Source organism: Tursiops truncatus, chromosome 4 (assembly GCF_011762595.2).
Source record: "Tursiops truncatus isolate mTurTru1 chromosome 4, mTurTru1.mat.Y, whole genome shotgun sequence".
Taxonomy (NCBI): domain Eukaryota; kingdom Metazoa; phylum Chordata; class Mammalia; order Artiodactyla; family Delphinidae; genus Tursiops; species Tursiops truncatus.
In genome coordinates this window covers 45,290,396-45,314,687 of record NC_047037.1, presented here as the reverse complement: position 1 = coordinate 45,314,687, position 24,292 = coordinate 45,290,396, and the positions used below count along the sequence as shown (strand labels likewise).

Genomic DNA, 24,292 nt, shown 5'->3' with positions numbered 1-24,292 from the left:
CAATTAAAATGAATGAAACATAGCTACTTTTATTAATGTGGATACATTCTCAAAAATGTGATGTTAACGTTTAAATTTGGAAGGATACATAGAGTAAATATAAGTCTGATAGCATTTTTGGAAACATTTAAGATAATTGGAACTTTTTATGGATACACTCAGATGAAATAATAGTCAAAAACTTACATTGTAATAGTGTATGTCAACTTCAATACAATAATATAATAAATTCTACTTATAAAGTCTAATATATATATTTTTGGTATAGATATTTGAAGCAAGTCTTTTAAATTACTGATATTGTGTGAGAAAGTTATGTGTTGTACATATCTGTATATTTAAAGTATTTCATCATTAAAATTGAAATGTTAAAAAACTACTAATTTTGATCTCTTATACTACTATTGTAAAAAAAGTAAGTGGCAAATGATTATATCATAGAACCACAGTGCTTTACACTTAGTGGTAGAATCTACTTTCTTTTCATCCCTAATGACTCTACATGAACTGCTTTTACTCTTCCTCTGCCCTAGTAGAAACCATTCCCTGAGCAGAAACTATTTAGAAATCAGTTCTGTTCCAGTAGGAAATTCAGGAGTGGACAGTAGGGGCAATTTTAAGCAGTGGCATTACTTGACTTCAAAATGGAGTATAAGACAGTACATTTTGCACTTCAGTTTCCAGAAATTGAGTTCTTCATAAAGGAGTGGAATTGAGTACTAAGTTGTAAAGCAGCAGCAGTGAGGTAGGGGCATGTGCCAGGAAGAACATGGACTAGTTGGGGGCTCTTGGTTTTGAATCTGAAACCTCCAATAGTTAACTTGGTGACATTGGGCAAACAAGCAAATTCACTCTCATTTTTCTCTGTTAGCCTAGGCTTTAAAAGAAACTTCCATATTTTCAATTGTCTAATCCAAATATGAGCTCCAATAGAGCTGAAGGGGTCCTGTGAATTTCTTTTTCTTTTTCTTTTTTTTTGCGATAGGCGGGCCTCTCACTGTTGTGGCCTCTCCCGTTGCGGAGCACAGGCTCCGGACGCGCAGGCTCAGCGGCCATGGCTCACGGGCCCAGCCGCTCCGCGGCATGTGGGATCTTCCCGGACCGGGGCACGAACCCGTGTCCCCCTCATCGACAGGCGGACTCCCAGCCACTTCGCCACCAGGGAAGCCCATTCCTGTGAATTTTTGATCAGTGTCTGGGAGAGCCAGTGAAGGCGTCATCAGTAGGGTGGACTTGGACTTGTCTTTCAAGGAAGTGCTTTATTGGTCACTAGCTTGGTTTTGTAATATCATTTATATGATTTATACATTTGAGTAGAGTTATCGTAATTTTCTTTGTGTGATTACCACCTTGAAACAGACGGCATCTGGGCATTAGTTAGATACATTAGGGAACTGTTAAATACTGATAGCCACTCTGATTGTATTTTAAGTCCATCCAGAGCTCTCACTGGTACATCTCCAATCTGTTTCCTACTAGACCCATGTACTTTTTAAATCCCATATTTATATTCTTCCCTAGGATGAAAGCATAACAAAATATGAATTCATAGGGTGGTGGAGTAAGCCTAGGCTTCAGATCAGCCAGATCTATATATTCAAAATCTAGGTCTGCTAGTTTCTACCTGTATGAACTTCACAAATTACTTAGCTCACCCTTGCCTCAGTTTCCTACTGGTATATTTTATTCATGGTGAATGTTTTGTTAACTTGGATTTTCTCTGTGACCATGATCAGATCAGATTTGTTTCCATCAGTATTTTACTTTCGTCTCTGAATTTATTTTATGTATAGACAAAGACACTACTAATACAAAAGCACAGCATATGAGACTCTATTTTCCAGAGTAATTTATGTGCAAAGACACTGAGGGAAGAAAATAAAGGAAAGGAAAGAGATAGGAAAACTTTACTTTTTTTTTCGTGAACTTCTGTCCTCCTTAGATTTGATGGCAACTTTCAGATTATTACTGTAATTGTGGTTTATGCATTTTTCCGAATTTACTCTATATAAGTGTTGTGTTATTACTTATGTCTCCACAACTAGAACCTAAACTTGATGTGGGCAGAATCCATGCCAAGAACATAGTAGGCGCTCAGTGAATGAACGTGCTGGTTGGTGTGGATGAGATAAAATAAACTTAACTTTGTTGAATATTTTGTTTCCTAGTTATTACAAGAAATAGCCCTCAGAAGTAAGCCCATAACTGAACAATATCAAGGACTTGAAAGATTCTTTGTTTTCGATAAAAATGAAAGACTCAACTTACTTCCTTCTCATAACTTAGAATGGAGCTACTCCAGTACTAGGATTACAATTGCAGGTAAATTCAGACATAAAATCAGACGGCCTGTGGACCAAGCTAACAGTTTTCTGACACCTTTTTTTAAAACAGTTTGTCAACATCTTAGGAAATACTGGGCAATTCTGTTCAACAAATAAATCATTTCCTTCTTTTCTGGCTGGAATTATTAACCCTGTCAGAGTTGCCATATATTTATATTTAAGGCTACTGTCAGAAAACATGGCTATAATGAGACTGAGAGAGATTATTTTCGTATTTTAGAAGTGTGGCCCTTAATAAATTAATAGTAATTCTTCAAATCACTTGATTGACTATCAATCAATCAATGTTAAGTATTGTACGATAATTCTTAAATGCCATCTTAAAATCTTAGGATCTGTGAGATTTCTGAGACATATCCATAATTTTCTTTTAAAGCCATGTCTTGGTGTTGCCTGTATTCTTAAATTTCCTATGTATTCAAGTATATTTTTTCACATACAAATGATTGTATTTTATGTTATATTACTGTATACTTTTAAAAATATTTGTTTCTGTTCAAACTTGTATGTGTGTGTGTGTGCAATATCTTTGAAATTTAGAATTTTTCCTTTTGTTGTATAATTATGAGATTTTCTTTCATAATATATACCTCACTGTTATAAATGTTTTTTATTTAGCTAAATATTATCCAGTAAGGCAATACATATAATAAAGCAACAATATGGATGTCTCCTCTTTGTCAACTTTATATAATTTTACCACTTTTCCATTTTTAGGAGACAGAGAATGGATCCCAGACCATAGCGTAAGTGCCTATGCTGATAATGCAGTTGCCTTGGGTGTTCTGAAGAGATCCCAGAGCGCATCATCAAGGAGAACACAGCAAAAGACTGGTAAGATTGGCTGTAAGGCTGCAGTGCCGTATTGGTGGCTCACTTCATTTATTAGTTTGTCTCTTAGCAGTTTACTAGGCACCTGAAAATTAGTTTTTGCAGTTACTTAATTTAAACTTACTCATTTAAACTGTCCTGGACTTTTCTTCCAAAACCAAAAAACCAAGAGTAGTCTTTATTCTTCTCAAAAACATAAATTTTACAGTCTTAGCTCCTTTCTGTAACAGTGTATTAGAGATTAATATTTTTAAAATGTAGCTCAGGATATGGCATATATTTTGAACAACGCTTATAAAATACATGCTGGGTTTCATTACACTTTCAGGAAAGAGTATATCTATACTAGATTTCGCATACTCCTCTTCTTGATTCGTATTATGATCACACAAAGCCATAAGATTGCTACTTGCTGCTCTGGTTAAGAAACCTCTGCTTTAAACCTGATGCTTAATATGTTGGCCCTGGAATCTTGATTTCAGTTCATTAACTCTATCTTCTAGCCAAAATAATTTCAAGATTTTCTATAGGATAACTCTTTCGACATATTGAATGCTCATTGCAGTATTTTCCTAGTGAGGGTATGCAGAGAATTTTGGCATGATTAAAATCAATAGTTTTATTAGATCATTATTGTTATCCTAAAATACCTTCTGAAGTAGGTTTGCTTTGTGCTGAATTTCAGATGAAGTTGTAATAGATGACTGAGGAATTAAGGCAATTCAATACACGTGCTGAGTATGACAGCACTGTGCCGGGCCCTGGGAGAAAATGGTTGCATAAGGCACGTTCCCTGATCTTTGGGAGAAACACTTGACAAAGGGGACTGTTTGCCTTCGTCTAAAGGCCATCTTCAAGCTAGAAATTTAATTACATATGATTTGTCCAAATATGTAAGGTTTATATGTCTCTCTTGCCCTAAATCCTATGATTAAAACTACTTGGCTAGCTTAGATTCTTTCCATGTGCATTTATGTTGAGAACCTGTCAGATTTTAAAAGGTATTTTTTTTAGTGGAAAATCCATTCATTTATGATAAATGTTTTTTGGCTCTATAATTAGGAACCTATTCTCACATCAAAGTCTAGGGCAGCTTTAAATATTCTGACTGCTTCCTTCTGAGGCAGTCAAAGATACTTCTTAAAGTCACTATATATTGATTAAAAACAAGTTCACATGCATGCTATAAGAATTTGTTACTAAGACAAATGTTTTTTTTTTTTGAAGATGTTGGGGGTAGGAGTTTATTAATTAATTAATTTATTTTTGCTGTGTTGGGTCTTCGTTTCTGTGCGAGGGCTTTCTCTAGTTGTGGCAAGTGGGGGCCACTCTTCATCGCTGTGCTCAGGCCTCTCACTGTCGCAGCCTTTCTTGTTGTGGAGCACAGGCTCCAGACATGCAGGCTCAGTAGTTGTGGCTCACGGGCCTAGTTGCTCCACAACATGTGGGATCTTCCCAGACCAGGGCCCGAACCATGTCCCCTGCATTGGCAGGCAGATTCTCAACCACTGCGCCATCAGTGAAGCCCAAGACAAATCTTTATATGTAAGTAGCCAAATGCCTTTAAGTATCAACTTAGAGTGATCAGTTGAAATCAATAATTTACTATAAAAAACATTTGAAGGAGCACCTACTTGAGGCCTGGTGCTGGTGATATAAAATAAACCTTCTTCCCAGAAGCCCGAAAGCTTAGAGTCCAGTTCAAAGGCTCTCGAATGTGAGCATGAACATAATCACCTGGGAAACCTGTTGCAATGAGGATTTTTCATTGTCACTCTTAGAGATTCTGATTCATTAAGGCTGAGATAAGGTCCAGGAATTTGCATTTATTTTATCAACAATTCCATGTCATGCTGATGTAGATAGTCCAAAAATCATACTTGGAGAAAACTGCTGTTTAGACATGTAAATACGTAAATTGTACCATATGTATTAATAATAAAAGGTTTATGAAAGAACCACGAGTAACATGCTTCTGGAGACTGATAGGTAACTAATAATAGTACATATGATCAGTCATAATAGAGGTAGATGCATGTGCAGTCTTTTAGGAATGGAGATAGTAAAATGATTGCTTTGCCATTGAAACATGTTGATATTTAAGATGTTAGAGAGTAGGTGACATTTCAGACAAATCTTAAAGCATTATTAAGACTTCCCAGTTAGAGGTGGAAAGAGATGCCTTTCTGGACAGAGATAGTGGCCTGAAATAAAAATGAAATTTTCCTGACTGTGCCACAAGTTACAGAAATCTTATGTTCTGAACTGATGCCAGTATATAAAGGAATTCCTCTTTCTGTAAGATTTTTAAGTTTGTGAATGTAAAAACATGATAGCTATGAAATACATGTGTGTTGAGCAGGAAGTCCATTGCTTCTCCCCACCCGCTGCCCAAACCTACTGCTCCCCGACTCCGACTTCCTATCTCTGTAATCTGAGGAAATTATAGATTAACACTGATCACAGTTATACTATAAATATAACAGAAGAAATTGTCCTTGGTATTAGCTCAATAATATAGGCTATGATTACTAATAAGACCAGTGAAATATTGGGAAAATAATGTAAAATGGTGCTTTGGGTTACATTAATGGGCATAAGAATGCCGATATATAAAAAATATTAATCACTCACTGAAGTCTTTAATACAATAGTAATTATTACTATTCTAAATAAAACATTAGAAGTGGATGAAACATAAGCAGAGCAACATGCTTTTTGCATACTGTTTCAATAACAAGTAGCATTCTGACCAAAGGACTCAATATTTTTTCCCTGGATAAAGGTCGCAAAACATTATTGTCTTTTGATATTCTTGCTCCACTGTGTAAATTACTGAGAATTTATACATTAAAAAATGTATTTTCTAAGAGTTCCTGAAACATATATGGGAATATTATTTACATTGGCAATGATAGCATAAGTTACTTCCAAAAGGAATTTCTTATGTTTTATAATCTACAAATTGGACTTTAAAAAAAAATATGGGATGATCCCTTTAGTTGTGGCATTTTTCATTAGTGCCCATCTTAACTGGTTCTCTAATCTTAACCCTAGCAATAACACTAATAAGCTTATACAGGAAACACCAGAGGAAATGACATACCTAAATGAACAAAATAAAATCAAGGACCAACCTGAAGCCTCACTGTCTTTCTATGTTTTAGGTACTTTAAATTACACTTTGAGTATATGTCCAGTAAGAAAGATGGTCTGTCTCTTTGCTGTGTGCTAAGCATAAGTCTGATCCAACCCCAGTGTACTTGTTTTTTCTCAGCTGGGATCAATTAACCTCTAATACTGTAGCAGCCAGATGTTGTTATAAGAGTTCAGCAAGCATTTGTACTCTCCTGAATTTTCTGAAGGGCATCTACATTATGTTAAATTTTTCTCACCTCATGTTTGCCTGTGTTGGCAGAAGTCCAGTTCTTCCTAATAACTTCTTTTGTTTGTTTATTTTTTAATATTTATTTATTTATTATTATTAGTCATCCATGTTATACACATCAGTGTATACATGTCAATCCCAATCTCCCAATTCATCCCACCCCCCCCCCCCCCCCCCCCCCCGCCGATTTCCCCCCTTGGTGTCCTTGTTTGTTTATTTTAACGAGTTTTAAATTCCTTTTAATTTTGACTGAGACATAGCACAATACAAATAGAAGGGTGTGGTTTTCTCCATAGATCTAGAAGTTTCTATTTATATAGCTGAATTACTGTTATACTCTCTGACCTTTACTTCCACCATTACTGTTCCTACTTCACTCTTGGGAATGGCAAATTTGTTTTTCTTGACGGCTATAAATAAAATATAGATTCCTTACATATTACAGGTAAAATCATTTCCAAATTCTAGTCATTAAAATAAATCTTAGGGATATTTACATTTATTTTTTAAAAAACATAGGCACGTTTTTGTCAGTTATTTTTCTTCAGAATTGTCTCTGACCACAAATAGACACAAAAAGGTCAGAATCTTAATTTATTCACAATTTCACTCCCACAAAAATTGTTTTCAAAATTGATTTCTGAAATGTTCATTAAAATTGGTGCCCTTTGGGACTTACCTTAGTCAGTTTTAATTGCTTAAATAATTACATACTGCATTAAGAGTCTTCTTAGGGTAGTAGCTACCTTCAAAATAGATCTTTTAAGTTAAAAATAAAAGACAAACTCAAGAATCATTAACCGTTTAATACATGACAATTGCCTGTAGCCACCCTTCTAAATCTTACATTTTCCTTTGAGTCAATACAGTGGGCATAATGTTATATGGCATATGTTAAGTCAAATCATGACTTTTATGATAATGACAATAGCACTTCTTTAAAGAATCCAATATTTTACACAAAGGCAATTTATATTAAGGGAATGCAAGATTATCTTATAAATTATTTACATTTAATGTATATATATTTTACATCTTTATTGGCATATAATTGCTTTATATATACTTTATTGGAGTATAATTGCTTTACAATGGTGTGTTAGTTTCTGCTTTATAACAAAGTGAATCAGTTATACATACACATATGTTCCCATATCTCTTCCCTCTTGCGTCTCCCTCCCTCCTACCCTCCCTATCCCACCCCTCCAGGCGGTCACAAAGCACCGAACTGATCTCCCTATGCTATGCGGCTGCTTCCCACTAGCTAGCTATATTTATCTAAACCAGAACAATGATTCAGGATATTAAAAATATACCTGCACTATGCATTTCCAAATTTATGCCTTGAATATTCATTCCCTTGGCCTTTTTTAAAGAACCTTGTGAGCAGTACCAAATGATATATAGTTATGTTCTGTTAGTATGTTTTGAACGGATTATGTTTTCCTACTATGAAAGAAACACACATATTGAAGAAACCAACTAAGTCAACCTTTGAAATAGATCAAGATAAAGTGGTCACTACCCTACTGGAACAAAGTGATAATCTGACTCAGATCTGTGCTTCTGGAACTTTTCCACTGAAGCACCCTATAAAGTGGCTGAGAGTGAACTCATATTTAGCAAAATTAGAGATGTGTTCTCAATTTCTTTAAAGCCTGTGTTTTTCTAAAAGATTTTACATACTGGTCTATTTTGTCTCCATATCTGTTTTAATAGAAGAATGTTACACACCATCACATAAAATTGGTTCACTAGGAAGTGATACCATGTTTATCCTATCCTCTTACAAGGCACAGTGTGGCATTGTCCTAGAATTGAAGATACAGGGCACAGTGGTTGGCTATGGGATAGATGATAAGATTGGGGTGTTGAACTGTTGTGGAATTGACTGGGTTTACAGATGTTTTGTTTTAGTTAATATTAAAATTAGCTTGCCTTTCTCTGAATGTAGAAAAAATTTGGGAAGAATAACCCAGAAGTGTTCTTTATGACATAGGGAAAGTAATTCGGGATTCACAAATTGAGGTAAACCAAAATGGATGATAATCTAAAGTTCATTTTCTCGTAAACTCTGTTGCATGAATTTAGCTGTTCTAAGTTCAGGGGACTGGTCTTTTGTACCTTTAAGCACTCATTCAGAATTTTAAAAACAGTTGATTTAAATTTTTTTTTATTTTAGGCTGGACATCACAGAGACCTTCAACAGCAAATTTACCACTTTGCAACTCTGTGAAAAGAAGTTCCAGCCGCCTTTCCTCTTCTCATCCCTGGTCAAGAAATACAGCTGCTCGATCACTCTCTAGAGCTGCTTCTGAAATTTCAGAAATTGAATATATTGATGATACTGACCATGACGAGCCTTTCTTAGACGACACTGCTGATCAACAAACCTTAGACAGTTTGGAAAAAGAATTAAATGCACTGAGAAATCCTGCAGGTAATGCTATTTTTTCACCATAGACAACATTAACTCTGCCTTCCACCTGATTCTTCATATCATCTTCCAAGAAAACAAGCCTTTCCCTTCTCTTTTAACCATCAACCTTTGTGTCTGTTTTCTTGACTATCCCCCGATGTCACCCTGAAAATGTTATAAAACATGTGGGTGCCCAGCCATATCAGAGATAGTCCCCTTAGCTCACATAATACACAGTTAAATTGTGGCTTAAGGACCTTCATCCTTCATGCAGACATAAAAAAATTGTTTTTTCTCCTTCCTACAAACTCAGTGAGTGGCTAATCTCTGTTGCTTTATAAAAGCCGTTGCCCACCACACTTTGAGAAGTGAGCTGTTCAATCTTTTTTTTTTTTCCCCAGTACGCGGGCCTCTCACTGTAGTGGCCTCTCCCGTTGCGGAGCACAGGCTCCGGACGCACAGGCTCCGGACGCACAGGCTCAGCGGCCATGGCTTACGGGCCCAGCCACTCCGCGGCACGTGGGATCTTCCCGGACCGGGGCACGAACCCGTGTCCCCTGCATCGGCAGGCGGACTGTCAACCACTGCGCCACCAGGGAAGCCCTGTTAGATCTTTTGAAGCAGTGTTTCTCAAGTTTCAGTGTGTACGCAGATCCCCCGGTGGTCTTGTTAAAATGCAGATTCTGATTCTTATGTCTGGGATGGGGCCTGAGATTCTGCATTTTTATAAGACTTCCCAATTTTGAACCTTTTATTTTGATTCTTTTCTAGAAGTTTTGATTGTGGTATTCTGGAGAATGTCTGAGTTTTATCTTTATGGTCAATTGGCAAGTTAGCTAGATTAATTTAGTGGATCACAGTTCTTTTCCTCTGCGCTCAGTAGACATTTCTCCAGTGTCTTCTGTCCCTGGATATGGTGCTAGTTAGTCCTTTGGCATGGTTTTTCCATTTAAATTTTGTTTGGTTGAATTTAATTGTCAAATACTTCTTGCCCTCTGGTAGAGCTCATGGTAGCTCTATTACTGGAGTCCTGTCATGTTTGAGAATGCCTGCTACCTTTGTATTTGAATGGCAAATTGACTGCGGGTAATTTCCTTGGGTCACTTTTCTCTTCAACCTTGAACATACTGATTCATTGTCTCCTGGGTCTGAATTTGCTGTGAAATAGTCTGAGGTCTCCAATTTTTTACTTCACCCTCTCTCTTGCATGTGACTTGGCTTCTTTCCTGACTGGATGTTAGAAGAACGTCTTAATCTTTGAAATTCAGTTACCTGACCAGGATTATATTTCAGTGTCAGTAATTCAGCATTCTTTTTTTTTTTTTTGCAGTATATGGGCCTCTCACTGTTGTGGCCTCTCCCGTTGCGGAGCACAGGCTCCGGACGTGCAGGCTCAGTGGCCATGGCTCATGGGCCCAGCCGCTCTGCGGCATGTGAGATCTTCCCGGACAGGGGCACCAACCCATGTCCCCTGCATCAGCAGGCGGATTCTCAACCACTGCGCCACCAGGGAAGCCCAGTTATTCAGCATTCTTAAAGTGCTTAAGTTCCTCCTTATTTTCAGAGAAATTGTCTGCTATTGTATATTTGAGTTGCTTTTCTGTTCCATTTGGCTTTCTCCTGCTGAGACCTGTTTTGTCTATGTTGGATCTTCTTACATTTTCTTCAACTGTTTTAACCTGTTTTTATCTTCCTTTGCATTTACTGACATCTTCTATGTCAGAATTTCAATTTTCAGCTGGTTTTAGTCCATTCTTTATTGATTGACTTAATAAATTAGCCCTTTACAGGTATTGCTTTGACTATTTTTGGTAATTTTTACTTTGATATAATTTCAGATTTACAGATAATTTGCAAGAACACAAGAATAGTACAAGGAACTGCCATATACACTTTACCCAGTTCACCACCTGTTTGTCTCTTACCTCATTTGCGTATATGTACACACAAACACAACCCTGTTTCTGAACCATTTGAGAAGTTATAAACATCATGACCCTTTTCTAAAAAATACTTCAGTGTATTTTCCACGAACAACAAGATTTTCTTATATAACCATGGCACAATGATCAAAATCAGGAAATCTAACAATGATGCACTATAATTCTCTAATCCACAGTGCGTATCTAATGTTTTCAAATTGCCTCAGTGATGTTCATTATAGCTTGTTTTTTTCTGGTGCAAGATCCAGTCCAGGAACAAGTGATCATTTAATTTATTATCCTTTTTGATGTCTGACATGTTGTTGTTTGATCTTTGATATTAGTTTTATTCTTTTTCAAAATGTCATTTTCATTATTTCTTCTGTAGCGCAAGGACTTATGGGGGAATTTTGTTATGGTCTTGATCTGTCATCTACCAGATTGGTCTTTCATTTAATCATTCTTTGTGTGCTGTGGATTCTTGGATTCCAGTTTGTTTGCATAACTAGTTGCTGTCAGTTCCATGTATCTTACTTGCTCACATGCATTGTGGGTGGCTTTGCTCATATCTTCTGTCTTTTCTGATATAGTGAGACTGCATTCTCCCTGAAACTCTCTCCACCTGTACTGAGATGTGTTGATCTTCTCTTTGGAGCTACTATTTGGGGGTTGGCTGTTGTACTCTTTTCTGTATCCTGCTGGCTCAAAGGCACAGGAAGGATACATGAAGGACTGGGGAGTTTAACCTCTTTTGTTGGAGGATCTGGGCTCTTTTGTCTTTTTTTCTGGATTTTATTAAACACCAAACTTTACTGGACCTGATTTCAAGTGTGTTCTGTCCCTGGGGGGACACCTGCAAGTTTGCAGTTTTCTTGCCTCTGCTGAGATCTTCTGGTGGATGTTTTAGGGCTTGAAAATATTTATAATGTTTTCTCCTTACTTCCCCTTCACCCACTTTTCTCTAAATCCGTGTGGTATTAGTGAGACTTGTCAGCACCTTAGATGACTCTCCTCTTCCTGTTACTAGTTTGTGTGCTTACTGGGTGGGGAGGGGAGGGGGTGGACAGCAGTAGCCCCCAGCTATACCTGAATGAATCTTCTGTTTATTCCTTTGGTTGTCCCTTGTCAAAGTTTATTATGTGAACTTGTACCTCTTCCTTTGGTTCTTTTTATGATTTTATTTTATTTTTTATTTTTCTGCTTTTTCCATTCATTTCATTAGGGGTTGGGGGAGGAGAGATTGTGGTCCATCTTTACCTGTCATTCATTTGCCTGACTCCACATTACTAAGAATCAAATGGAAATATCCTTGGAGGTAATTCTCACATTAAAAGCCAATTCTAAAATGAAGCGTGTCAGGTCTGAACTGGATCAAAAGGATAATCATACAATTTTATATCAGAAGGTGAAAGGTTTTTTATTTTGATAAATTGATAAGTTCCATTATTTACAAATGAAATATTTTAAAAACAGTGGTCTTTCTTTGTTTCTAACCTCTCAGCTTTTCCATTTCCTCTGTCAGGTTTGTCCTTACATGCTTCACTTTTTCTCCGTGTCACTCATTTCCTCGTACTCCAACACCAATATTTTCACTAGAACTCATAACTTTTCATATATAAAAGCAAGCACCCACTGTGTAGCCTGTGAACCACCAGGGCTTTCTGATAGTTCAGGAGCAGAATGCAATCACTTATACACACTCTACCCAGGAACAGCTCTCTTTCTATCTGGGAAGATTGGCCTTGGAGGAGTGCACAGCTTTGGAGACACTCACCTGGAGCTGAGGAAGGAAGAGGACAGCACATCAGCTGAATCGTCCCAACAGTCAGTGAGGGGACAGATGCTATGGTGCAATCAGGCCCTACTCTAGAAAATTCACTGATTCAGGACAGGCTTTTGTGTTCTGTTCAGCATCACTGGGCAGAAAAATTCCACCTACATGTCACTACCCATGGTGCATTCTGGAGAAACTTCATGAGGTCTGGTGTCACACAGACACAGCTACACAATTGGACTCTTAAGCAAATATATATGAGTTCGCACCCCTGTGAAACCTGCCTTTTTGTGAGCAGCAGACCTTCTGACTTGTTTTTTGTTAGCTCTAGGATAGATACATCCACTTCCCCTAAGTTCTAGGAAAAGAGCCAAGGAGCCTGGAGAAGAAAAGACACAAAATAACTATAATACATTGAGTAGTTTCTCCTTTGACTCTGATTGCTAAAGCTGACAGTAGAGCCATTTCAAAAGGAGGTGGGGCCGGCAGGGGGCTAGGGATGTGCGCGCGCACGCGCACATGTATGCAGGTTGCAGATACAACTTCCTGCTGAATCAGGAGACAAGGGGCAGCAAGGCAGGTGGTTGAGAATCAGGCTCTGGGGCCAGGGGTCCAGCTCTGAAACTCTGAAATTCCTACCTTCTTGACATTGGGCAAATTACTTTCTTAAACTCACGCTGCATCAGTTTCCATGTATGAAAGATGAGTATGATAATAGGCCCTATCATAAAATTGTTCAGTGATTGAATTTGAGTACAGGTATATATTAAATATTATATTTATAAAAATTTTCTCTCTCCACACATATACATGCACACACACATGCATTTTAACATTTAAGTGCCCAGCACATAGTCTGTCCTGATTTTACTGTTAAATTATATAAGAAACCCATGGGTGGTGCTTTTGACATACAGTAAGGTATGGTGCACTTGACAAGTCCAGTTTTTAGTCAAAAACATATAAAAGCTGTTTCTATTCTAGAACTATGTTTTTTTCTGGGCACTTTGAGGATTATAGTTAGCTATAGTTCAGGCTGTATTTTTACTCCCTCCACAAATATCTTTGTAAATAACACTATAGTCACTCCCTTAATGAACTCAACATACCAGTATAATTTACTTACCAAGGCATTTTTTCAGTTTTGGGATATTGTTATAGCCTGAAGAATTTGGAAATATCAGAAGATATGCATTACGAGAAAGTATCAGTAATAATACACAGTAAAGCATTCATCTTTTCAATAGGTAAAAATGATTCATTTGTTTTAAACTCATTCTGATTTGCGGTTTAAGAGTTTTTGTGGGGCTTCCCTGGTGGCGCAGTGGTTGAGAGTCCGCCTGCTGATGCAGAGGACACGGGTTCGTGCCCTGGTCCGGGAAGATGCCGCGGAGCGGCTGGGCTCGTGAGCCATGGCCACTGAGCCTGCGCGTCCAGAGCCTGTGCTCTGCAACGGGAGAGGCCACAACAGTGAGAGGCCCGCGTAACGCAAAAAAAAAAAAAGAGTTTTTGTGGTCCTTACATTTCCATGGCAATCTTATGCTTCTACGAGCCCAAAGGTACTGAGCCAAGTAATTAAAGAGAGGAAGGAAAAGACTTTTTCTTAAACAAGAAAGAATAAAAATCTACCTGATACTAGCAGATGTAGCCATACTGCCTGTGAAGTAAAAGAGTGAGGCAGTAGTTTCCTGAGTAATTAAAAGTTTGACCATCAAGTAAGATATTAAACTGTAAAAGGGCTAATCAGGATTTATAGTTAGCTAATTAACTAGATAACCCTTGTAAAGACAGTCAGGTTAAGTTGGGTTAGAATGGCAGTCTGTTTGCTTTAGGGCATCTGAATTTTGGAAAAAAAAATTGAGTGACACATAAAAGTGAAAGTCAACATACTAAATACATTCTGATGTAAGGAATATGAAACCATTCAGTGAGTAGTAATAATCACTGTTTGTTCTTCCATGAAATGTTGCTCCATTTGATCTTCACAGCTACCCCGTGAGGTAGATGGGGCCGGTGCTGCTTTTAGTCCCCCCTGTGTGGCTACAGTAACTGAGACTCTGGATGGGGCAGTAACTGCCTCCCCTGGGTGCTCAGAAGCCCCCCGGCACAAACCCAGGCAAGTCTGCCCTACATTCCTTTGTCTTACCACTAGACCACAGTGCCACTTAAACAGTGTGAAATCCTTCCTTCAAATCACTATTGTGATCACTTGAGAGGGAGAGGGTGTGGGCAGACTGAAGGCAAAGGAGAGAAGGGGTGGAGGATAAAGAAAGCAAGACAGTGGGTGAGGAGGAAGACGCTGGCGGGCTGGGCACAGGCTCACAGCTTACAGGGCGAGGGTCCTGGTTGTCACACCTCCCGAACATTGGGGTGTCCTTTGTATGTGTATCTAGTTCTTGTTTTTGTTGTTGGTGGTGAATTCCTTATTGGGAAATAGCCTGTCTGCTTTGTTTTTGTTCTTTGAAGTTTTTAACCTGTTTCTTTGGTCCTGCCTTTCTTCTTTACTTCTTTTTTTTTTTAACAGCTTTATTGGAGTATAATTGCTTTACATTGTTGTGTTAGTTGCTGCTGTATAACAAAGTGAATCAGCTATATGTATACATATATCCCCATATTCATATGTGTTTATTTCCCCGTAGAATAAAGTTTTATGTACATGTTTTAAATGACCTGAGTTTTAGAAATACACTGTAGAACTTTGTATTTAGTCAATTTTCCTCCTTGGCCATTCTTTATTATTGCATTTAAGAGATTCTTCAGTGATCAGAGAACATACACTCTTACTCCAGGGATAGAAAAGATTTAATTTCAGTCCACTCCTCAACAATCAGCTGACTTGACCGTTATAAAGTAAAATCTCCAATGTAAGCATCAATGCAGTCTTCCTTGGTCCTGTATGAGGAAAATCAGAAGACTTAGGTTTTTGTACGGTTGACCTCTTAGGTTTTAATGCTAACCTGCAGTAGGGTTTTTGTTAGCAGTTTTATTTTTCTCTGCCTTGAAAGTCAAGTGATGTCACCTTTGTTCCTGCTAACTTCACAAGGTATTCTGAAATATAATTTTGAGAATAAATAATTTTACAAAAATAGTCTCATCCTATTTGCACAATTTGAATTAGCTCTGCACTCATTCAGTTAGGACTCAGATGCCTAACAGAGGTTGAATATCTCTCCTGGTGGGATTCCTTAGATCTAAGTATCACCATTGGGTTTTAGCACTGTGGTTCTACCAATTCCAAATTCTGAATTGACTGCTTTCCCACGGGTAACATTCTCTATCACTGGGGTATGTGAAGGGACCTTGCCTGCCTGTTTTCTTTCATCTTGTGGAAAAATAGGAGAGAAGATAGTAACCTAATGCTAAAGAATTAGATTCTGGAACATAGTGATTTATTATTTCAGTGAGCTAAAAGAGCTTAGGTTGAGTTCCAGTTCTTCTGTTATGTAGTTACATGACTTTGAATAAGTTATCAATCCCCGGTGGGCCCTCAATTTCCTAATCTCCAGCAAGTGGGGATGGGACAAAAATTTTAGCTGAGGAATCTTTTGTTTTTCTCAAAGTTAATCTTACAGAGAGTTCCCAAACATAAACGAGACCAGGGAAAGCTGTCCTGCTTGCTTTGGGGTGGCGTTGGGAGCCGCAGCCTTATCCCTCAGCCTACTGAATTTCTCCACGTATTGTAATTTAGAAGTCACTGGGATTTTAAAGACACTTTCAGTCGTAAATGTATTGAGCTCTATCTTGCAGGAGGAATAATCTAAGTTACCTTCTGTAGGGGAAGCTCTGCTTGCTTAAAAACTTCAAGTTGGGCTTCCCTGGTGGCACAGTTGTTGAGAGTCCGCCTGCCGATGCAGGGGATGCGGGTTCGTGCCTCTGTCCGGGAGGATCCCACATGCCGTGGAGCGGCTGGGCCCGTGAGCCATGGCCGCTGAGGCTGCGCGTCTGGAGCCTGTGCTCCGCAACAGGAGAGGCCACAACAGTGAGAGGCCCGCGTACAACAACAACAAAAACACAAAAAACTTCAAGTTATTTCTAACCAGCCCCCCACCACAAAAGTATCTTTTGTCAAGTGTATAATACTCGTAGTTTGGTGTTTGGTCCTTCTGATCTTGGTGCTTTCATAAGAGTGAAGGGAGGAACAGCAGCCAGTAGTTTTAAGTTTTAAAAGTCTCCATAACATAACCTCATGTATAAGTTAGATGGCTCTTACAACTTTATCAATGACAAAACGAGGGCATTATGACCTAACATAGCAATTGTATTTATTTCTATACTTGACTTTTTGGTAGTTCATATAAGGATATGTTTGCTTATTTAGCTTGTACTATTTGTCCTTACTCAGGCTGAATCACTGGCCAGATTCATGAAAATGAAGAAGATTTAAGGCTTCACCCCTTTCACATACACATGGCTATTACCTACCCAAACAAAGCAAGGAGGTCTAAAAAGAAAGGGTAGCTTTTCCAAGACTAACCATTGCCTCAGACTGTGTGTGGGCAAACCTTTTAATTCTTAGAAGATAAAAAGATATAATAAAGTATTTAACATTCAGGCAAGTTTAGGAGTTGCCCAGTATTGTAACTTTAAAGAGGCTCACTTGATTTTCTTTGGAATTTGGGGAATTTTCAGGGCATTTGACACTTAAAATGTCAAAAAATCAAAATTCGTATACTAAAAAATCAATGTGGCTGGGTAAAGTAAGTCAGATAGAGGAAGGCAAATACTGTCTATACTACACTATCCAAAACTATACAAATATCACTTCTGTGTGGACCCAGAAAAAGCCAAAATCATAGAAACAGAGAAAAGTGGTGGTTACCAGGAGAGGATAGTGGGAGAAATGGGGAGATGTTAGTCAAACAGTATAAACTTATAAGATGAATAAGTTACAAGATGAATAACTTCTGGGCATCTAATGTACAGCATAGTGATTATAGTTAGTAATACTGTATTGTATACTTGAAAGTTGCTAGGAGAGAAGATCTTAAATGTTCTCACCACAAAAAAGAAATGGGAGTTATGTGGAATGATGGAGGTATAAACTAACACTATAGTGGTAATCATTTTACAATATTTGTGTCTGTAATCAACACACTGTTTTATACCTTAAACTTACACAATGTTACATGTCAATTGTATCTCAAAAAAGCTGAAAAAATTGGGAAATTTGCTAAAAATAAATCAGTGTGATTAACGTGACGATACCCATGCCCTCATTTGGAATCTCAGATCAAACATACCTCACATTCAGCCCACCCCACCAATACTAAAATGTTGAGGTGATTGAAAATCTGTACTGACCGTCTTTGTACTGCTTGTAGTTTAGTTTGAGTAAACTTCCAGCACCATATGCTGTACATGTGTTTCTTGAATTTATGTGTTGACAATGCATGAAATAAAATATTTCAGATCCTTCAGAAAAACTTTACAGCCTAACCTCAGAAGAGTTATCGGCCTTCAACAACCATTCGCTGAATACAAGTCAGACTACCCAGAATTTCCGTAAGAGCTCACGTGCGAGGGACCCATGTGGAGTTGAGGAACAGAGGTAGGTTAAATCTGCAGCTTATATGTACAGACAGTGCATAATAAAATTTTTGACAAGCCCCACCTCGTTATCTTTACTACAAAAAGAAAGATTGTCCTCATGTGTGTACTTTATATGTCCATTCTTTGTAAAATGTTTAGGTCCTTTGCTGACCTATTATCAGGATTTAGTGAAAGGCTTATGAAGTTCTTACTTTAACGTGAAGAGATAATTCTCTGCTGCACAATGTGTGTCAGGAAAATGAAAAAAACATTTGGAATTTAATAATCCTTCAGCATTTCTTCTTATATTGAAAAACAGTTGCCTTGCTTGCATTCATTAACTTACTGAATTTCAACACTTTGCGTTAATAGCCTCTTACTCAATGTATAGAATGGAATATTGAGAAGTCTCCTTGAAATCAAGCCTAGATCATTAATGATAGCATATTTTAATCTGTATAACTTCATTGTTTCCTTACATAAGAACATTTATTTAGAGATGGTGATCTGTTTATAAGGAACATGGGTTATACTAATAAATCTTCAGAAAAGTAGTCTATCATATCAGGCTACTTTTGACTTACTGGAATTCCCTGAAAAAGGAAGAGGGATTCTTCTAAAAAGACTGAGATAAATGTAAAATAAAAATCCCTTGACTTGTAAATTCCTTTGATTGGTTGAAGTCTAATATTGCAGTAAAAGGGAATCAAGAGTCCATTACTTTGTCTTTCTGAAGGAGGAAATCATTTAGCTGTGGTCCGAGGATTTTTGCATTTCTAACACCACGAATATATTTTTTTAAGGGATCAATGTAAAGTTGCTATTTTTTCCCTAAAAAAGTCATTAAGAACAAAGTAACTAAACCAACTTCATGCTCTCACCACCATTTCATAAAAGGAAAGACATTTAGTACTAAATATAAAGAGAATATACTAATAGAATAAAGCACAGTTCTTTAAAATGAAAAATTTCATGAAAAAGTTATTACCTTGTCCTTCTTTTCTCAGACCAGTGAAAACTTTTTTTTTTTTTTTTTTTTTAATCACAGTTAGATATGAACTGGTCCACCAACAAGAGTTTAGGAAATGCTGGTTTAGCCTGTGTTGGGCATAAAATCCAAAGAAGAGTTCTATCTGTCACAGGGTGAACTATTATATATTATTTAGTAGCATACATCGGCTGAAATTCTAGATAACTTGGACCAAAATATCTGAACTATGCAGGCTCCTCTCTGTTCCCCCATTCTACGTCTTTCCCCAAATTTCAGACAGCAACACACTAGAGTTTCCACGAGTTCCTTTCCACCATAAAATAAAATAACTATATAATTGCTGTTCTGGATTTTGGCTTTGGCATATCTTGACTGGCTATCCACATAGTCCTCATTTACCGTACCCAAAAGAGGTGATTTATCTGGCAGTCTACTCACTGGGATTCTGTTAAAGAGCCAATGTAATGATGAATGTTCTTAATGATGACCCGGAGGCTCTGTAAGTTTGTGAAGTACCTTCTGAATCATCAATGAACGACACAACAAGAGACCATAAAATCTTCTCTCCTTGGTTCCACTGTGGCTTTATTTCTTGGGAGAGGGAGAATGATGGGGATCTCTCACTACAAGGAGGCTTGGTGTATTGGGCACATCGAAAATTATGGTCTCAGTCTAAGACAGCCCCCTCACGTCTGCCTGCCTCCGATGACTTCAGCGTGTATAGTATTGATCAGAAGATAAATGAAGAGTTGAAACCTGGTTCTGTATATTGTGTATTGATCTTTTCATGTATTTCCAGCTCTTCTGAAAAAGATACTGAAATCCAGTCCTTGCTGACAGTTTCTGAAAGCAGTACGGATGAGGAGGAAGATGATTTTCTTGACGAGCAATATGTCATTACACTCTCGTGGTCAAAGAGTACCTAATGATCATTTGTTCATTACTTTTTCCATTTTGCACCCAGAATAAAGCGAACAACTGAAAAAAGTAATCAAGTGATTACGTGTCCAGGTGCTGGAGATTTTTTTTTTTTTTTTTTTTATTTTGTGGTACACGGGCCTCTCACTGTAGTGGCCTCTCCCGTTGCGGAGCACAGGCTCCGGACGCGCAGGCTCAGCGGCCATGGCTCACGGGCCCAGCCGCTCCGCGGCATGTAGGATCTTCCCGGACCGGGGCACGAACCCGTGTCCCCTGCATCGGCAGGCGGACTCTCAACCGCTGTGCCACCGGGGAAGCCCTGGAGATTTTGATGATTGTCTCTGATACTTCAAGGTTTGCAGACTAATAAAAGTTAGTGAAATTACAAGTTTAAGGGCTTTTTCTTCCAAATGGTATATTGTATGTCAAATACTAATCTATATCGCAGATCATATTAGTAAAATTTAGTGAAATTTAAAAAGTAAGTGGCGGGGGGTGGCGGTGGTGTGATGAATTGGGAGATTGGGGTTGACATATATACACTAATACGTATAAAATAGATAACTAATAACCTGCTGTATAAAAAAATAAATAAAATTAAATTAAAAAAAGGAAATTGATAAAAAGTAAGTTATAACTATGTCTCTAAGAACTTATCATAAGATGATACATGATTATCTTTTTAAAATTAATTAACTAATTATTTTTATTGAAGTACATTTGATATATAATATTATATAAATTAGTAAATGATTATCTTTAAAGTAACACTAATTGTTAAATTACATTTTAAATAATTATGTCATCAATGTACATTTGATGGCCAAGTTATACTTGGTAGTATCATTAATTGAGCCTGGAATCCATTTTTTACTTTGGTGATTACAGCTTTTTTTTTTTTTTTTTTTCTATTGGTGTTTTTGACATTTATAGAAGTTCTGGTAACATCAAAAGTTTCTGCTGGAAGAGAAAAAGGGGACCTAAAATAAAGTGGACATAATACTTGCCATTCTCTGTTCTAGTAAAACACAGAAAAGATTCCCTAAGTATCTTATTTGGGGAGGGTCAGTGTGAAGGTTAATTTTCTGTGTCAACTTGGCCAGGCTAAGGTACTCAGACATTTGGTCACATTTTATTTTAGATGTTTCTATGAAGGTATTTTTTAGATGAGATTAACATTTAAATCAATAGATTTTGAGTAAAGCAAGTTACCATCCATAGTGTGTGTGGGTCTCACCCAATCGTTTGAAAGTCTTAAGAGAAAGAAGACTGAAATCCTCTAAGGAAGAGAGAATTCTGCCTTCAGACTGATTTCGGGTTCAAGCTGCGACATCAGCTCTTCCCTGGCCTCCAGCCTGCCAGCCTGCCCTATAGATTTTGAATTTGCTAGCCATCACAATTGGTTCTGTTTCTCTGGAGAACCCTGACTAATTCAAACATAGTCAGTTTGAAGGACTGTTGTGGTAGCCAAAGAAAATAACACATTTGGAAGTGTTTTGCTAGTCTTGAGTGGTAGTGGATCTTGGAGTTGGTAGGTGTTCAAGGTTTTACGTAATCTTATAATGCAAGGGCTTAAAAAAGAGCAGAAGACGACACGGGAGGATAGTTTTATGGATGTCCCTTTGTGACAGGTTAGGACACTTTCCCCTTAAGGAGTCTGTCGACCTATCAGAAGAACATCCCTACAGGTTGGTTATGCCATCACCACAGCATAGTCATATCTCGGGGTTCAAACCCTTCTGAGTAGTACTCCAAGATTCTAAATTCTGAGATTCTGGGGAGAAACCCCTTACACAAGACTGATGTTTGTTTAGTGTAAATTGATCTTGGATACTTTTTTCACAGCATCAAAAAATTGTACTGGCGTTCACAAACATCATCTACTGACAGGATAGAAAATGATGGTGAAGAGAACCTATAGCCCTTTCTATGTCTTTTAGCATAAAAATGCCATTTATTAAAAGTGATTAACATAAGTGAACAATAAGTAATCAGGGAAGCCAATCATAGTATCAGACTAAAATTTTTCAGAAGAAATATCTTAAAATTAACAGCGTGACTCCTCTGTAATTGTTACTGTTCTCTTAGTACTTCTACTGCAATCCCATAGAGAGACAGCAGTGAGTCACCCTTGAATCTTTGTCATTTGTGTCAAAAGCCCTTCTGGCATCTTATCCTGAGGCTGCTAGCTTTCTGAATATTAGTTTAAATGGAAATTTCCTCTTCATCTGTTCAGAAAGGAAAAGATACTGTTTTTCTTTTTAACATGTCTGCTCAGGTTTAAAGTTTCTTGGCTTCCCCTCTCCTCCTTTGTTCTAAGACATCTTCCTTTTCCCTTTTGATGGAAAAGAAAATTGTTCCTCTGGGTGCAATTTATAAAACTCCAATGTTTTTTCTCAGACAAAATGACAGGAGAGGTTGTCTTATTCTCATTAGGAAAGTAGAACCACTACTATCCCTTCTGTGTATTTGGCCATAGCTTGAGTTTTTTTATAAACTAGCTCAGAAGGAGATTTTATAAGATGCCATTACCTTTTACAATATAAGAATTTTGAAATAAAAATTAAGCTGGTAATTGGTTGTCGTCAGTACATTTCTGGCCAGAATTTGAAATAAGGAGTGTACCAATGACTTTGTCATTTGACTTTTAATACGACATTGAAATTAAACATGAGGGTCCTCGGGCAGAGCAGACCCCCTCCTGCCTTTATTTGCTTCCCATAACCAGACATTTAGAAAAGTTCCTTAATTCATTTGCCATTAGTCTAATGAGGAAATAAAAACTAAATAAGATGAGGGCCTTTGCCCGAAGCAGCTTCAATGTGCTCTCTCATCTTGGAGATCAAGCTTAAAAATCACTGTGAAAGGCGTGCATCTAGTTCTGACTGTGGAATTGAGAGAGTGACAGACATTCTAGAAGAATCACAACCATATTCCTAATCCTAGAGTTAGTATAGTGTGCTTCTAGCAACTATTGGACAAATGATCATATGATTTGACATGCATGTTAGGGTTTAGCAGTTTATATGCAGATTTGCCTCTGGTGTATAGCCATAGGAAATTCTGTAAATTTGTAACTCTGGCCATACACATGATGGAAACAAATTGAAATTAAATTATAGTTGATAGTTTTAATATGTTTGATATTTATTGAAGTCATTCACATCTGGTGCACTCTGAGTGTGTCACACAACACAGGCAAGTGGCACACCCCACCCTTAAGACCACCTAATTCTGTGTTTTATATGTGAGGTACACAAAATTTTTCTTAAACACATGCATGTTACACAATGGCTCCATCTCTGAAATAATGTGCTCAAATATTTTGAATAATGCCTTGATTCAGAAAAACCAGTTCTCTTTGTCCCTATGATTCAGTTGTTGGAAAGCTCTTGAGCAATGATTAGCTCATCTTGGTTGTGGGCACATGCAATTTCTCATCTCCAAGGTCTCAGAATGTCCCTTCTCAAGAGACTCTCTAAAGTCTGTCTAAATTAATTCCCCTTGTTCCTTTTATTCTTTCTCACAGCATCCTACTTTTTCCTTGTAGCACTTATAATTATTAATTTATTTGTGTGGGTTTTTTTGATGTATGTCTCTCAACTAGATGATACAGTTCTATAGAACATGGGTTATATCTGTTTTGTTCACCACTCTATTAGCTTAGCCACTATCATGTGCCTGGCTGAGATTGGGTGGTCATTAGTAACGAATGAATGAATGAATGAATGTGCAGGATCCAACTGATAAGCTGTCTCAGTCCCTAACTTTTCCTGAGGGGAGGCAGCATGATATATGTAGTGCGAGAAACACAGGTTATCAGGTTACACTGTTTACTAGACGGCAGATCACTTATTTGAATGTGTTTCTTCATGAATTGGAGAAAAAGACTGTCTTGACTTAGCTCAAAAGATGGTGTGGGGACTTCCCTGGCAGTCCAGTGGTTAAGACTCCGTGCTTCCATTGCGGGGGGCACAGGTTCGATCCCCGGTCGGAAAACTAGGCTTCCACATGCCGCATGGCACAGATTAAAAAAAAAAAAAAAGATGGTGTGAGTATAAAGTGCAGTAATGAGTGTAGAATCCCTTTGGGAACTGTAAAGGGCTCTACCATGCTTATTATCATTTCTCATGAGTTTACCCTACAATCATGGAATATACAGACAAATTAGAGGA

General features: G+C 37.7%; 1 protein-coding gene across 5 annotated transcripts in view; it reads left to right on the top strand.

Moving 5' to 3' along the window:
- The window catches only part of ZBBX (zinc finger B-box domain containing), a 112,041-nt gene extending 91,536 nt beyond the window's left edge, over nucleotides 1-20,505 (top strand). For all 5 annotated transcript variants that reach the window (XM_073803870.1, XM_073803869.1, XM_019946309.3 and 2 more), the window contains 5 exons: nucleotides 2,169-2,322; nucleotides 3,063-3,179; nucleotides 8,747-9,004; nucleotides 18,089-18,227; nucleotides 19,999-20,505. In XM_073803870.1, the coding sequence (XP_073659971.1) occupies nucleotides 2,169-2,322; nucleotides 3,063-3,179; nucleotides 8,747-9,004; nucleotides 18,089-18,227; nucleotides 19,999-20,125 (795 nt within the window). In that variant the 3' untranslated portion in view covers nucleotides 20,126-20,505. The remainder of the gene's footprint in view (nucleotides 1-2,168; nucleotides 2,323-3,062; nucleotides 3,180-8,746; nucleotides 9,005-18,088; nucleotides 18,228-19,998) is intronic.
- The last annotated feature ends 3,787 nt before the right edge of the window (nucleotides 20,506-24,292 follow it).